The sequence below is a fragment of the Sciurus carolinensis genome, chromosome 16 (genome assembly GCF_902686445.1).
Source record: "Sciurus carolinensis chromosome 16, mSciCar1.2, whole genome shotgun sequence".
In the NCBI taxonomy this organism is placed as follows: Eukaryota; Metazoa; Chordata; class Mammalia; order Rodentia; family Sciuridae; genus Sciurus; species Sciurus carolinensis.
In genome coordinates this window covers 57,347,842-57,362,979 of record NC_062228.1, presented here as the reverse complement: position 1 = coordinate 57,362,979, position 15,138 = coordinate 57,347,842, and the positions used below count along the sequence as shown (strand labels likewise).

The 15,138-nt window shown below is 47.5% G+C and overlaps 2 protein-coding genes and 1 pseudogene across 16 annotated transcripts in view; 2 read left to right on the top strand and 1 right to left on the bottom strand.

Annotated features, from left to right (window-relative positions):
• Odad1 (outer dynein arm docking complex subunit 1) overlaps positions 1–15,138 on the top strand; it is a 49,713-nt gene that overhangs the window by 19,200 nt on the left and 15,375 nt on the right. For 9 of the 15 annotated variants that reach the window (XM_047528649.1, XM_047528659.1, XM_047528650.1 and 6 more), the window contains exons 15-17: positions 60–488; positions 2,567–2,818; positions 3,196–3,378. In XM_047528649.1, the coding sequence (XP_047384605.1) occupies positions 60–488; positions 2,567–2,680 (543 nt within the window). In that variant the 3' untranslated portion in view covers positions 2,681–2,818; positions 3,196–3,378. Of the gene's footprint in view, positions 1–59; positions 3,114–3,195; positions 3,379–11,824; positions 11,942–15,138 lie in introns of those variants that run through there. The other 6 variants (XM_047528651.1, XM_047528647.1, XM_047528646.1 and 3 more) reach the window with 5 other exon arrangements.
• LOC124966867 (60 kDa heat shock protein, mitochondrial-like) lies at positions 4,778–6,791 on the top strand (annotated as a pseudogene).
• Znf114 (zinc finger protein 114) lies at positions 11,833–13,429 on the bottom strand. The gene is given in 2 exon segments (XM_047527213.1): positions 11,833–12,267; positions 13,259–13,429. Coding segments are annotated over 2 exon segments (606 nt in total).

Genomic DNA, 15,138 nt, shown 5'->3' with positions numbered 1-15,138 from the left:
GCGGGTTGTGGTCAGGACCTCGGCCATTCTTCGGGGCTCTAACTGTCCACCTGCCCCAGGTGGAGGTTCAGGAGCTTGCCCAGGAGCAGCGCCAGAAGGAGCTGGCTGAGGCGGTGGGGAAGATGGACAACACCCCGAGCACGGGCTTCTCCAGCACCAGAGTGGCCAGTGCGGGGGCCACTGGCAGGATGCCTGGGATGCCGGGGTCCATCCTGAGCCACAGGACCAGCAGGGATCCCGGCACCAGCTCCATCAGCCATGTTACTTTCGGCATCCCCAACTCCGGCATAGGCCAGCTGTCCAGGGATCACCACTCCAGCACAGGCCAGGCCACCTTCGGCTCCTCTAGCACCAGTGGGGCCCTGGGGTCCAGCCGGACCTCGAGTGGGGGCCGTGTAACCTTCAGGTCCATGAGTTCTGGCAGCAACCTGGCGTCCACTGGCTATGTGGAGTCCAGCAGAGGCCAAGAGAGCTCTGGAGGTGGCACGGTGAGCAGAGGCACTGGGTCAGAATCCAGCGGAGGTGCTGTCTCCAGCAGAGGGGTCACCTCCAGCCCCAGGCCTGCCTCCTCCACCAGCAAGGACTCCCGGTGCTTCTAGGGGATCCAGCCACACCCTGCCCTGCTCTGTGCAGCTTTTCTGTTTCAGCCTCCCTCTTTGCCTTGGGGATCTCCGTTTCCCCCGGCGCGGGCAGGCCTGTGTCTCTTTGTCCCTCCCCATCTCTTTCCTCTGCCCGTCAGCACTCAGCCCTAACCACCTGTGTCCCCACTCCTGCCCTGCTTCTCCCTCTCTAGCTCCCTCTCCTCCTCTCCATCTCCCAGGCTCTCCTGGCATCCCACGTCCCCGTCTTTATAGCTCCTAGTTCTCACTCCCCAAGAGCCCCCTGCCCATACTGACCAGATGAGCTGTGACCACAGGAAATAAAGGTCTGGAGCTCAGCTCTTACCCCAGCCTGGTTACAAGTGTGTGTGTGTGAGACAGTCAGCTTGAGACATGGCTCTTTCCTCTACCGCCAGTCCAGGGGAGAATGTGTGACCCTGTCCCTGTTCCCTGTCATTCACTCATTTTTTGAAACTTGCACATTCCTGGTTCTGCTGGGGACTGTAATCAGGCAGGATAGGCTGGGTTACACTGCAGTAACAAACACCCCCAGAATCAGTAACCCTAATGCAGGAAAGGTTTCTTTCTCTCCATCGCTGCTGCTTTGTGTGGGTCAGTTAAGAGCTCTGCTCCCTGTGTCCCAGGCTGACAGAACAACCTTCCTCTGGAGGGATGCCAGTCTCCTTTGGCACTGGGAAAGGGAAAGTGAAAGAGTAGGCTCTTAGAACTTTTGTCTGGGTCAGGCGCTATGGCGCATACGTAGAATCTCAGCGGCTCAGGAGGCAGGAGGATTGCAAGTTCAAGTCCAGTCTCAGAAACTTGGTGAGGCGCTGAGCAACTTAGCAAGGCCCTAATTCAAAAAAATAAAAAGGGCTGGGAATGTGACTCAGTGGTCAAGTGCCCCCAGGTTCAATCTCTTGTACAACCTCCCCCCAAAAAAACCCAAAAAACAAACAAAACTTTTACCTGGATATGACACAGTGCAATCACCTTAACTCAAATTTATCATCCAAGGCAGGGCACCTGACCCTGCCTCACTTTGAAGGGCTGGGGTGGGTTGGGGAAGTACAGTTGGTTCATGTGTCTGCAGGCTTACTGCCCACTGCAGGCCGTGGAGCGGGATTGGGGACTTAGCCACTGTGGATGACTCTTGCCTGTAGTCATGCCTAATGCCTTGTCAAAGCCTCATCCCACCACGTCCAAGCAGGTGACTTGTCCCCCTCCTGACCCAGGTAGGCAGAATGGGTGACAATAGAATGTACTTCTGAGGTGTGCGTGTGTGACAATGAACTGCCACATGGAAAGCCTGGCAGAGCTAATACTCAAAAAATATCTGTGATTGGGCTGGGCTGTGGCTCAGTGGTGGAGTACTTGCCTAGCATGTGTGAGGCACTGGGTTTAATTGTCAGCACCACATATAAATACATGACTAAAATAAAGGTTAAAAAAGTACCTGTGATGAGTACAGTCATCTCTTGGTATTCATAGGAGATTGGTTCCAGGAACTGCATGAATACCAAGGTCACAGATGTTTATACCAGGGATCAAATCCAGGGGCACCTAACCACTGAGCCACATCACCAGTCCTTTTTATTTTTGAGACAGGGTCTCACTCGATTACAGGTGTGTGCTACAGTGTCTGGCTGGCACCATTAAAAAAAATTAGATCTGCAATCGGTTGAGTCTTCAGATGCGGAACCCATGGACGCACAGGGCTGAGTGTACGCCGGTGAGGAGGGGATGAGCAGGGGCTGGGCTGGGCTCCGTGCTAGAGTGCTTGCCCAGCATGGGCCAGGCCTGCGTGCAGTTGTGAGCCCCGGGACAATCCAGTCACCCCTCCTCATCTGATCCCTGGATCTGGTGAAGGGTACCCAGCTATCTCCCAATCAGTGTTTCTTGATGGTTCTTCATGGAGTGTCTGCCAGTTCTGGGGGGCCAATACTCTCTCCCACTATGGCTGATTTCAGAGTTGGAAGAGATGGGTGAGGTCAGGCCTGTCTAAGGTGCCCCAGCCTCCCCGGACTCCCACAGAGAGCGCCCCCAGCGCAACTGCCTTCAATTCTAAAAACACTGAAAGCTGAAAAGAACGGAAGCTGCCTTACATCTTTAGGGCACAAAGACTCCGTTTCCAGGGTACAAAGCTAATGCCACACACTTCTAAACCTTTACCAAGAAACAGCAAGGAGCTGCAGCCTGCTTGGTGCCGGGAGGAGACCAAGGTGAGCAGGCTACAGGTAATCCAGGGTGTGCTTTTGTTGATGCCACAGCCCCCCAGTGGACAGCAGGCATCTCGCCTCTGGGCTCCAGTCTCTTCTCCCACTGGGCTGTGGGATGCAGAGCATCTCTAGTTCTTTACCCTTTCATTTGACAAGTGTTTGTTGAGTCCTTCCTATGTGCCGTGGGTCGTCCTCGGTTCTGGGGTGTAGAAGAGGGAAGGAGATGGAGATGGCCGATCCCCCGGGACACGCTGCTGGAGTGCGGCTGCTCACCCTTCATCGTCCTCTGGCCCCGCAGGTCTCACCTGGGTGTGCAGCAGGGCTGTGGCCACTAACTCTGCCTCCCGCCCCTGAGTGACTTCCTTCTTTTCTCCAAATAGGAAGGTGTGCACAGCAGGCCCCGGACCTCAGATTCCACCCCTGCCTCCAAAGTGGCCTCTTCAACCAGGACAGCAGGACAGAACCAGGCTAACCCCAGCTGCTGACCGCTTCAAGGTCCTGGACCCTCTGCTACCTTCCCCAGGTTCACCTGTCGGTGGCCAATCCTGCAGCTGTGAGCCCAGGTACATCTGGGGCCATGTCAGAGAAGCCAGAGAGTCCAAGTGAGAGTCCTCTTGGTTCCCAAGCTTAGCAGCATCTCCTCCAATGTCACAGTCACATCCCCTTTGACTCAGTCTGCAGAGTGGGATGGAGAATGAGAACGGGTGGCTGGGAGTCACCAAGGGTGGCTTCCGGTGTTGCTTCGAGGTGGTGGTAGGGTGTTGGAGACATTGGTGACCATGTTGAAGATGGTGACACTGCTGGTGACAGGTGGTGGTGGTGGGAATGGGAGGTGGCAATATCAGCTGATGGTGTTGTCACCTACACAGGCTCTTTATTTCCTTCTTGGATCATTTTGTTACATTTGCTACAGTTTTAATGGTGAAAAGGGAAGTAGGACTAAACTAAATTTTACCCAGTAGCAGTGAAATCAGGAACATTTAGTGATTTTTCTCCTCCAGGAGTGAGGCAGAAACTGGTATTGTGGCATTTGAGCTGTGTGACCTTGGGCAAGTGTCTTAATTTCTCTGAGTCCCATCCACCATTCTGAAATCAGAGCTGTCTGCGAGGCAGTGGGGGACAGTCATTGGGGGAGTGGTGTGGGCATCAGCCCTCCTTCCATCAGAGTCCGTGTCAGCTGAGAAAAGCGGAGACAACGTAGAACAGAGGAGACTCAGAAGATAGGAAGTCACTTTAAGGAGAGCTCAAGGTGTGGTCCTGCTGCTGCCCAGGGGCATCCATGACTGGAGAAGCAGTGATGGAGAAGGACAGAGCTTTATAAGCAACAGATGGCAGGCTATGGCGTTCGGTGACCATCGTCACCCTTTGAAATGGGAGTCTTTCAAATGATTTTCCAAGTATTTTATCAATCTCACAAAAGAGATGAAAGACCTCTACAATGAGAACTACAGAACACTAAAGAAAGAAATTAAAGAAAACCTTAGAAGATGGAAAGATCTCCCATGTTCTTGGATAGGAAGAATTAATATTGTCAAAATGGCCATACTACCAAAAGTGCTATACAGATTCAATGCAATTCCAATTAAAATCCCAATGATGTACCTTACAGAAATAGAGCAAGTAATTATGAAATTCATCTGGAAGAATAAGAAACCCAGAATAGCTAAAGCAATCCTTAGCAGAAAGAGTGAAGCAGGGGGTATCGCAATACCAGATCTTCAACTCTACTACAAAGCAATAGTAACAAAAACAGCATGGTATTGGTACCAAAATAGAAAGGTGGATCAATGGTACAGAATAGAGGACACAGACACAAACCCAAATAAATACAATTTTCTCATACTAGACAAAGGGGCCAAAAATATGCAATGGAGAAAAGATAGCCTCTTCAACAAATGGTGCTGGGAGAATTGGAAATCCATATGCAACAGAATGAGCCCTCACTCGCCGCAGACGGCCTGCCTTGCTGCGTGCACTTGCTGCCGATGCCCCGCAGAAATGCTTCGATTACCCACAGTCCTTCGCCAGATGAGACCAGTGTCTAGGGCACTGGCTCCTCATCTCACTCGGGCTTATGCCAAAGATGTAAAATTCGGTGGGGATGCCCGAGCCTTAATGCTTCAAGGTGTAGACCTTTTAGCCGATGCTGTAGCTGTTACAATGGGGCCAAAGGGAAGAACGGTAATTATTGAACAGAGTTGGGGAAGTCCCAAAGTAACAAAAGATGGTGTGACTGTTGCAAAGTCAATTGATTTAAAGGATAAATACAAAAATATTGGAGCTAAACTTGTTCAAGATGTTGCCAATAACACAAATGAAGAGGCCGGGGATGGTACCACCACTGCTACTGTACTGGCACGCTCTATTGCGAAGGAAGGCTTTGAGAAGATTAGCAAAGGTGCTAATCCTGTGGAAATCAGAAGAGGTGTGATGTTAGCCGTTGATGCTGTAATTGAGGAACTTAAGAAGCAGTCTAAACCTGTGACAACTCCTGAAGAAATTGCCCAGGTTGCTACAATATCTGCAAATGGAGACAAAGAAATTGGCAACATCATTTCTGATGCAATGAAAAAGGTTGGAAGAAAGGGTGTGATCACAGTAAAGGATGGAAAAACACTCAATGATGAATTAGAAATTATCGAAGGCATGAAGTTTGATCGAGGTTATATTTCTCCCTACTTCATTAATACATCAAAAGGTCAGAAATGTGAATTCCAGGATGCTTATGTTCTATTGAGTGAAAAGAAAATATCTAGCGTCCAGTCCATCGTACCTGCTCTTGAAATTGCCAATGCTCACCGGGAACCCTTGGTCATAATTGCTGAAGATGTTGATGGAGAAGCTCTAAGTACACTTGTTTTGAACAGGCTAAAAGTTGGTCTTCAGGTTGTTGCAGTTAAAGCTCCAGGTTTTGGTGACAACAGAAAAAACCAACTTAAAGATATGGCTATTGCTACTGGGGGCGCAGTGTTTGGTGAGGAGGGTTTGACCCTAAATATTGAAGATGTTCAGCCTCACGACTTAGGAAAAGTTGGAGAGGTCATTGTCACCAAAGATGATGCCATGCTTTTGAAAGGAAAAGGTGATAAAGCTCAAATTGAAAAGCGTATTCAAGAAATCGCAGAACAATTAGAAACCACAACTAGTGAATATGAAAAGGAAAAACTAAATGAATGACTGGCAAAACTTTCAGATGGAGTAGCTGTGCTGAAGGTTGGTGGGACAAGTGATGTCGAAGTGAATGAAAAGAAAGACAGAGTTACAGATGCCCTCAATGCTACAAGAGCTGCTGTTGAAGAAGGCATTGTTCTGGGTGGGGGTTGTGCTCTGCTTCGGTGCATTCCAGCCTTGGACTCATTAACTCCAGCTAATGAAGATCAAAAAATTGGCATAAAAATCATTAAAAGAACACTCAAAATTCCTGCAATGACCATTGCTAAGAATGCAGGTGTTGAAGGATCTCTGATAGTTGAGAAAATTCTACAGAGTTCCTCAGAAGTTGGTTATGATGCTATGCTTGGAGATTTTGTGAATATTGTGGAAAAAGGAATCATTGACCCAACAAAGGTTGTAAGAACTGCTCTACTGGATGCTGCTGGAGTTGCTTCTCTGTTAACTACAGCAGAAGTTGTAGTTACAGAAATTCCTAAAGAAGAAAAGGACCCTGGAATGGGTGCAATGGGTGGAATGGGAGGTGGTATGGGAGGTGGCATGTTCTAACTCTCAGAATAGTGCTTTACCATTATTAATGAACTGTGACAGGAAGCTCAAGGCAGGGTTCCTCACCAATAACTTCAGAGAAGTCAGTGAAGAAAATGACTGAAGAAAAGGCTGGTTGATGTTTAAGAAAATCACTATAACCATCAGTTACTGGTTTCAGTTGACAATATATAATGGTTTACTGCTGTCATTGTCCATGCCTACAGATAATTTATTTTGTATTTTTGAATAAAAAGACATTTGTACATTCCTGATACTGGGTGCAAGAGCCATGTACCAGTGTACTGCTTTCAACTTAAATCACTGAGGCATTTCTACTACTATTCTGCTAAAACCAGGATTTTAGTGCTTGCCATCATCAGATGAGAAGTTCAGAAGCAGCCTTTCTGGAGAATAAGAATAATTGTGTACAAAGTAGAAGAAATATCCAATTATGTGCAACCTTTGTGTAATAAAAATTTGTTTAAAGTTAAAAAAAAAACAGAATGAAACTAAACCCATATCTCTCACCATGCACGAAACTAAACTCAAAATAGATTAAGGACCTTGGAATCAGACCAGAGACCTTGCATCTTATAGAAGAAATAGTTGGTCCAGAGCTTCAACATGTCAGCTTAGGAGCAGACTTCCTCAACAGGACTCCCATAGCACAAGAAATAAAAGCAAGAATCAATAACTGGGATAGATTCAAACTAAAAAGCTTTCTCTCAGCAAAGGAAATGATCAGCAATGCAAAGAAAGAGCCTACAGAGTGGGAGAAAATCTTTGCCAATCATACTTCAGATAGAGCGCTAATCTCCAGAATCTATAAAGAACTCAAAAAACTCTACACCAAGAATGCAAATAATCCAATCGACAAATGGGCTAAGGAAATGAATAGACACTTCACAGAAGATCTACAAGCAATCAACAAACATATGGAAAAATGTTCAACATCTCTAGTAATAAGAGAAATGCAAATCAAAACCACCCTAAGATTCCATCTCACCCGAATTAGAATGGCGATTATCAAGAATACAAGCAACAACAGGTGTTGGCGAGGATGTGGGGAGAAAGGTACACTCTTACATTGCTGGTGGGGCTGCAAATTAGTGCAGCCACTCTGGAAAGCAGTGTGGAGACTCCTTAGAAAACTTGGAATGGAACCACCATTTGACCCAGCCATCCCACTCCTTGGCCTATACCCAAAGGATTTAAAATTAGCATACTACAGAGATACAGCCACATCAATGTTCATAGCTGCTCAGTTCACAATAGCCAGATTGTGGAACCAACCTAGATGTCCTTCAATTGATGAATGGATAAAGAAACTGTGATATATATATATATATATATATATATATATATATATATATATATATATACACACACACAATGGAATATTACTCAGCCACAAAGAATGATAAAATTAAGGCATTTGCAGGCAAATGGATGAAATTGGAGAATATCATGCTAAGTGAGATAAGCCAGTCTCAAAAAACCAAAGGACGAATGATATTGCTAATAAGTGGATGATGACCCATAATGGGGGGGTGGGAGGGGTTAGTGTTAGGGTTAGAGTTAGGGTTAGGGAGGGGGGCAAGAATGGAGGAAGGAAGGACTGTATAGAGGGAGGGGAGGGGTGGGAGGGGTGGGGGGGAAGGGAAAAAATAACAGAATGAATCAAACAACATTACCCTATGTAAATTTATGATTACACAAATGGTATGCCTTACGCCATGTACAAACAGAGAAACAACATGTATCCCATTTGTTTACAATAAAAAAAAAAAAGAGATTTTCCAAGGGAAGGCATGTGGGATGGTATCTGGGTCCCAGACAGGTGGGCACCTGCGTTGTCAGTGTTAGGAAAAACAGCGTCTTCTGCGGCGCGGTTCGGCCACCTCTGATCTCGTCCACAGGTCAGGGAGCTGCAGTCCAATGGGTGGCAAGGAGAGAAATGACTGCAGTGTCTATGTAGATCTTAGAGACTCGCGCCTGGTTTGGGTTGCCGAGGGTGTTTCCAGCTAACGCTCTTCCCGCTGCGACCTTCTGCAGTACCTGGGGACTGCTCCGCAGGGGGATTGTGCATTCCTAGCTTGCTTAGGTGTGCCATGAATTGTTAGGAGACAGGCGTCAGTGGGCCGCTGATACTCAGGAGACAGAGCAGGCAGGAGCAAAAAGAAACCCTTCTGAGATTCGTACCCAGATTGGGTGTGCACGCCGGGGGCTTTTTGCGCCTATCATCGAGGGGACAGAATAGAGTAAAAGGCATCACGTGGATCATTTTGTGAGACTACCTTGATGCCAAATTATTTCTTACTGGACATTACGGCCAGATAAATTGGGAAGCCGGGGTTGCACTTTGGTTTTCTGACAACCTCCCATTATCGCACCGGCCACCGCCTGTCTTTCGGGCACAATCTCCACCCCAAACACCACCAAGTTTCTCTTGAGGCGCTGCCTTAGCAGAGCTCTGCCGCAAGGTGGCGCCCGTGCCCCGTCCGAAGTGGGTTTTGCTCCTTTCTCGACTCTTGGAGCAGGTGGTTTCCTTCTGGTCCCACCTCGACCTGAAGATCCTCTTTTCTGGGAGAGAAGCCCTGATCTCGAAAGTAGTTCCCAGAGCACAGCCCTGCAGAGGCGCTCCGCGGTTAAAAACCGAATATGGGCTATGGCCCTCCTAACACATCCGTCCAGCTTTCCTTCCTTCCACACCTTCTATTAAATGCCTCCGTGCTCCAGATGAGGCCCTTCCTCCCAGTGGGGAGGACAAACACCTCCTAAATGTACTACCCCGCCAACACAAGGACACTCCAGCTTGGGAACTAAGAGCAAAACTTCTGGCAATCACAACTGACCTTGAGCATCTTGCTTCGCCTGGCTGTGCCTCAGTTTCCCCTGCTATAAAATGGACCCATAATAGCACCCACCTGACAGGGTTGTTGTGAATGCCCCCTGAGTTAATATTTGCAAAGTACTTAGTAGATTTGCTGAACCAATTGCTTAAAGCTTTCATTTAATAGCCCTGCAGGAATTGAGGACCTATGAGGGTAGAGGTGGGGAAACCTAAGATCACATTGCCTCCTCTCTCCGAACTGAGCCCAGGGCTCCGGCCTCCCGCCTGAGTCCTTTCCCTGTGCCCAACCTTCCCATAGGGGTAGGACTCAGCCCCATTTACATGACCTGGGACTGAATCAGGCTAACAGTTTGCAGATCATCTTTTTCCTTCCAAGATGGGCAGGAGTCCCAATGCAGCCCAACTTTCCGATAAAGCAGCAGACCCCTAGGAAAAGCAGGCCACAGGGGCCAGGCTGGAGAGTCCCCTTCTACCGGCTGACTCCCTAGCAGGCAGGTGTTCCCCAAACACCGAAGGCTGATCTTGGCAGAACTTTGGAATTCTCTTTCCTCTTGCCCTTTCTTCTCCTTCCCCTTTTCTTTCTTTTTTCCTTCAGAGGTTCATTAAGTTGTATTTTACAGACGGCAAACCACCCATGGTCTGGTATGATTCAATGAGTCTTGATAGGTTTGCATCACCCCAATCCAGTTTTAAAGTGTCTCCACTGCTAACTTCCTTATTGCCAGCTTGCAGTCAATTCCGTCCCACCTCCCGCTCCAGGCCGTCACTAATCCGCTTTCAGTCTCTCCAGATTTGCTTCCTCTGCAAATACCATATAAATGGAATCAGACAATCCTGCTGTGTCTAAAATAATTTTGCATCGAACGTATGTGAATCACAGAATCCAGAAAGTCACTCAGTCCAAGAATGACTTTTGCAGTTTGTCGTGAGGCCTATGCAAGAGTGGTTTCAGCAGCTGTGTTTATAAATTCTGCAGTGAAGGAAAGAATAAATCTCTTTGAAATTAGTCTAAGAAGTAACCTACAGAGCAGTGAAAATGTAAGAACATGTTCTACCTGTCACCTACCTGGCTGAATCTTTCTCTGAAAGAAGAGATACAAAGAAATATTCAATGGATACCATCATATGTATTATAAAAAGAACCAAAATTAAGAAGTAGGACACTGGGGATTTATGCTAGACATAAAAATAAAATTGAGCAGGTACCTTGTGTGGTATCTGGCCCCAGGGTGATTTAGTTTGGTGTGTGTGAGGGGGATACTGGTGTAGTATGAGAGTAAGATGGGGAGGTGGTTGGCTTGTGTATGGATTGGGTGCTCCTGTGTAAATGGAATAAAAAACATGTTACTATGCAATCAGAAAGAAGAGACAGAGCTGGGGGCCATGGTGCATGCCTACAATCCCAGCAACTCAGGAGGCCGAGGCAGGAGGATCACGAGTTCAAGGTCAGCCTCAGCAACTTAGAGAAACCCTGACTCAAAATAAAAGTAAAAAAAAGGCTAGGGGTATAGCCACCTCTGGCTACAAAGGGGTACGCCACCTCTGCATTCAATCTCCAGTACCACCAAAAAAAAAAAAAAAAAAAAAAAAAAGGCAAAACAAAAATAAAAACAAAACCAAAACCCAAAATCAAACAAACAAAACAAAAAAATCAAAACAAAAACAAAAAATCCCCTCCATTCTTGGGGGTGGAGTATTTGATTAGTGTATTTTTATTTACAGAATATGAGTTTCATAAATTCATATATGCAAATAACGCAGTCTGATCACAGAGCAAAATAATGCACGTTGATCACAGCTGGATGCTGTGGCATACTCCTGTAATCCCCACGACTGCAGAGGCTGAGGCAGGAGGACTGCAAGTTCAAGGTCAGCCTCAGCAATTTAGTGAGACCCTGTCTCAAAATAAAACAAGATAAAATTTAAAAAGGTCTGGGATGTAGCTCAGTGGCAGAGCAGCCTTGGATTCAGTTCCCAGTACTGCCCCTGCCCACACAATTGAAGGAGGAACACAGTAGAGGCAGATGGAATTTGCTATGACCTGAATGTGTCCCCCAAAACTCGAGTGTTGGAGACTCAATCCCCAATACCATGGTGTTGAGGGGTGGGGCCTTTAAGAGGTGATTGGGCACAAGGCTTCTGCCTTCACAATTGGATTAATGTGGTCATCTTGGGGGTGGAGTCATCTATGAGTGCATTTTTATTTACAGAATATAGGTTTCATTAAGGTATATTCATATATGCAAATAACACACTTTGATCATATCCCCCAGCTTGTGGTGCTGTTGGGAGGTGGTGGAGCTTCTGGGAGGGGCTTAATTTTCACTCAAGAGTTCTGGAAAGATGTCCTCCTGCAGGTTAACTCGATGAGCTTCCTTCTAGTATGTCCTCCTTTTGTGCTCAGGACAGCGAGACCCTTGATGAAGCTGACCCCACTCTCCTTCCATCCACAGGAAGCCTGTCATCTGTGAGTCTTCAGATGCCTCCGGAGTCCTGAAGACTTAGCAAAGGCTTTCCCACATTCCTCACACGCATGGGGTCTCTCGGTAGTATGTGTCCTGATGTGCGCAGTAAGTTTTGAGGACTTTGGGAAAGCTTTCCCGCATTCCTGACATGCGTAGTTCTTGCTCACAATGTGCTTTGTCAGATGCTTGTTGAGATGCAGGGAGTACCTGAAGGCTTTCCCACACTGCTCGCATTCGAAGGGCTGCTCGCCCGTGTGAATGTCCATGTGTCTCCTGAGAAAGGACTGGTAGACAAAGGCTCGGCCGCACTGGCGGCACCTGTAGCTTTTCACTCCAGTATTAGTTCTCTTGCGTGGACCGGAAGGGTGAGTGTGGGCGGAGGTTTTCCCACCTGGATTCTTAGCCTCTGTCTCCATGCGGTAGGACCCTACCTGCAAAGCAAAGACTGGGTTGTGACCAAAGGTGCTTCCACACTGATCAGAAGCAAACATTCTCCCTGTGCTGGGAGTCCTGGGTGCCTTGGGTGATCCGTCTCCACCAAAGGCTTTTCCAGGTAGATTCCATGGCTGAATGGCCACTCCTGTGCCAATTTTATCATATACACGGTGCACGTAGCTCTGATCGCCGATCCATGGGTGTGATTTCTGCTCTGTGCATGTTCTCATTTGTGGGACTGACTGTACATTCTGCCAGCAGACTCCGTCACAGCCATTGTTTTCAGGTATTTCTTGACTGTTTAAGATGGGATAATACGTCACGCTATTCCAGGAACATGGCGGGCTGTATTTGCTTGGGGACTCTCTCTGTGAAGGCACAAGCCTCGAGCTGTCCCTCATGTCATGACACCCACAGGACACAACTGGAGATGCACCTTTCTCATAGGCAACTGCAGTTTTGCTCACGTTTTGTTCCCCTGGCTTCTGTGGCTCCTCCGTGCTGTGGCTTTTCTGGACATCTAATGGGGAAGGCCACCACATGTTGCCAGTGAGACATCTGGTGGCTTCTTGAAATGTGCCTGTAGCAAGAACATCCTGCTGAGAGGTTTTACATTGAGTCACCCAATCTGAAATAAAGTGGCACAAGGATTAAATTCTTACTTCCAATTGAAGGTGGGTGAGAGAGGGAAAACGGCCATACCTGTGTGGATTTCTTTACAAATGATGAAAAGATGGGAAAGGGAAGAACCCAAGACTAAGTCAGCTTAGTGCCTTAGAATGACCCTTTTCCTGTGTTCCATTTATACCCACTTATGGATCCCACACAGGCTTGTTCATCATGAAAGGCATAAAAATGTCGTGCAACTGACAGACTTCCAGGTTCTTGGGGAAACTCAATGTCTGCTACTTGGGGGGCAGTGACTGTGTCTGTCATTTAACAACCCAGTTCCCATATCTCACACACCTCTCAGAACGTAGGAGGTACTAAACCAGCACTGGTCCCATTGTTGACTAAATACAGGTGGGGCATCCTTGGCTGTGGACGCTGTGTTCTCCCGCATCGTGTTCTCGAAGAACTTCCTCTCAGAAGGGTCCACTTGTCCTTGGTGAAATTCACAGCCACATCCATGAAGGTCACCATGTCCTAAAACGACATTCCCATTTTGGTTTGGTGGGGCCCTGTTATAGTTGAATTGTGCCTCCCCACCCAAATACATGTTGACGTCCTGACCCTTAGGACCTTTAAAGGTGACCTGATTTGGAAGTTAGGTCTTTGTAGATGTCAGGAGTTAGGATGAGGTCATAATGGAGTAGGGTTGGCCCTATCCAATGGGAAGAAAGAGAAAATCTGGACACAGATACACAGAGGGCAGGACACCATGTGACAATGACAACAGAGATTGGAGGGATGAGTGGGTCTATGGTCAAGAGTGCCAAGGACAACTGGCAACCACCAGAAGCTAGGCAAGAGACTGACCATCAGAGCCTCAGAAGGAACCATCTGCTGCCATTTTGATTTTGGACTTCTGTTGTTGCCCGCAGCAACAATTCCATGGTAATTTATTGGAGGTGGACTGGAACTGAACTACTTCTATTATCTTTATCTGGGCTACTTCCTTGCTTGCTTGTTTGTTCACTAGTTTATAGAGGAAGAGAGGCTTTGCTTACTTTTAGTTTTAGAGGAAGAGAGACTTTGAGAGGAAGAAAGACTTTCCTTAGAGGAAGAGAGACTTTGCTTAGAGGAAGAAAGACTTTGCTTAATTTTAGAGGTGCTACTCTTTCAGAGAGGCTACGTTTATCAAAGGTCTACTGCTTCTTAAAGGTGGGTCGCTTCTTGGAGGTGTGGGGTGTGGCATGCAGCATACAGCCTGCGTCCTGCAACCTGTGACCTCTGTGTTCTGCTATCTTCATTCTGCGATCTGTGACCTAGAGTTGTCTGCTTAGTCCTGCGTTCTGCGATCTGCGATCTAGAGGTGTGGCTTTAGTCCTGCGTTCTGCAAACTGCAACCTTCATTCTGCGATCTCCTCCCAGGTGAAGAGAATGTCTTATATACCGTAAGGCAACCAATCAGCTTAGGATTAAGTAGCATGGTTGGAGCATGCGCCACAGTACCAATCAAGAAAGAATGAGGAACATCTGTTGACCACTAGCACAAAGGAGACATTAACTAATTAGGCAAAAGTAGATCACACCGTGTTAACACTAATTATGCGCCACCTCTTGGCTCAATGCCAGCTGCCATCCTAGGGCTACCCAAACATGTCTCTGCAGACTTCCAACCTCCAGAACTGTAAGAGAATACATTTCTGTCATTTCACGGTCCCCGGTGTGAGGTACTCTGCTGCAGCCCCAGGATGTCTCTGAAGAATCTCCCACAACACTCCCATAGGGAGAGTGGCTTATGGCAAAGGAGCACCTCCCTTCATTCAGGAGGTTCATTCAAGGCTGGTTCTCCATCACTGAAGGCTCTGCCATCAGACCCTCTCCCCTCTGTCCACATTCACTCCCAAGATGACCACAAGATGGCTTGTGGCTTCAGCTGCACCAGGGCTGTGCTTCTGCTTCTGCTTCTCTTGTCTGTCCTCATTCCCTAAATCCTTGCTTCCCGAGTCACAGCTTCAGGAATGTCCCACTCCACGGGTAGACTGTGTGCTCTCTATTAGTCTACCAGGGCCGCATAACAAGAAGCCACAGACAGGGAGGTTTCTGTAATAGACATGTATTGTCTCACAGTTCTGGAGGCCAGAAGTCCAGGTTTGAGGTGCTGGCAGGCTTGATTTCTCCCACGGCCCCTTTCCTCATCTTTCAGAGGACCATCTTCTCTTGGTGTCCTCACGAGGTCTTTCCCCTGTGCTCGCACTTCC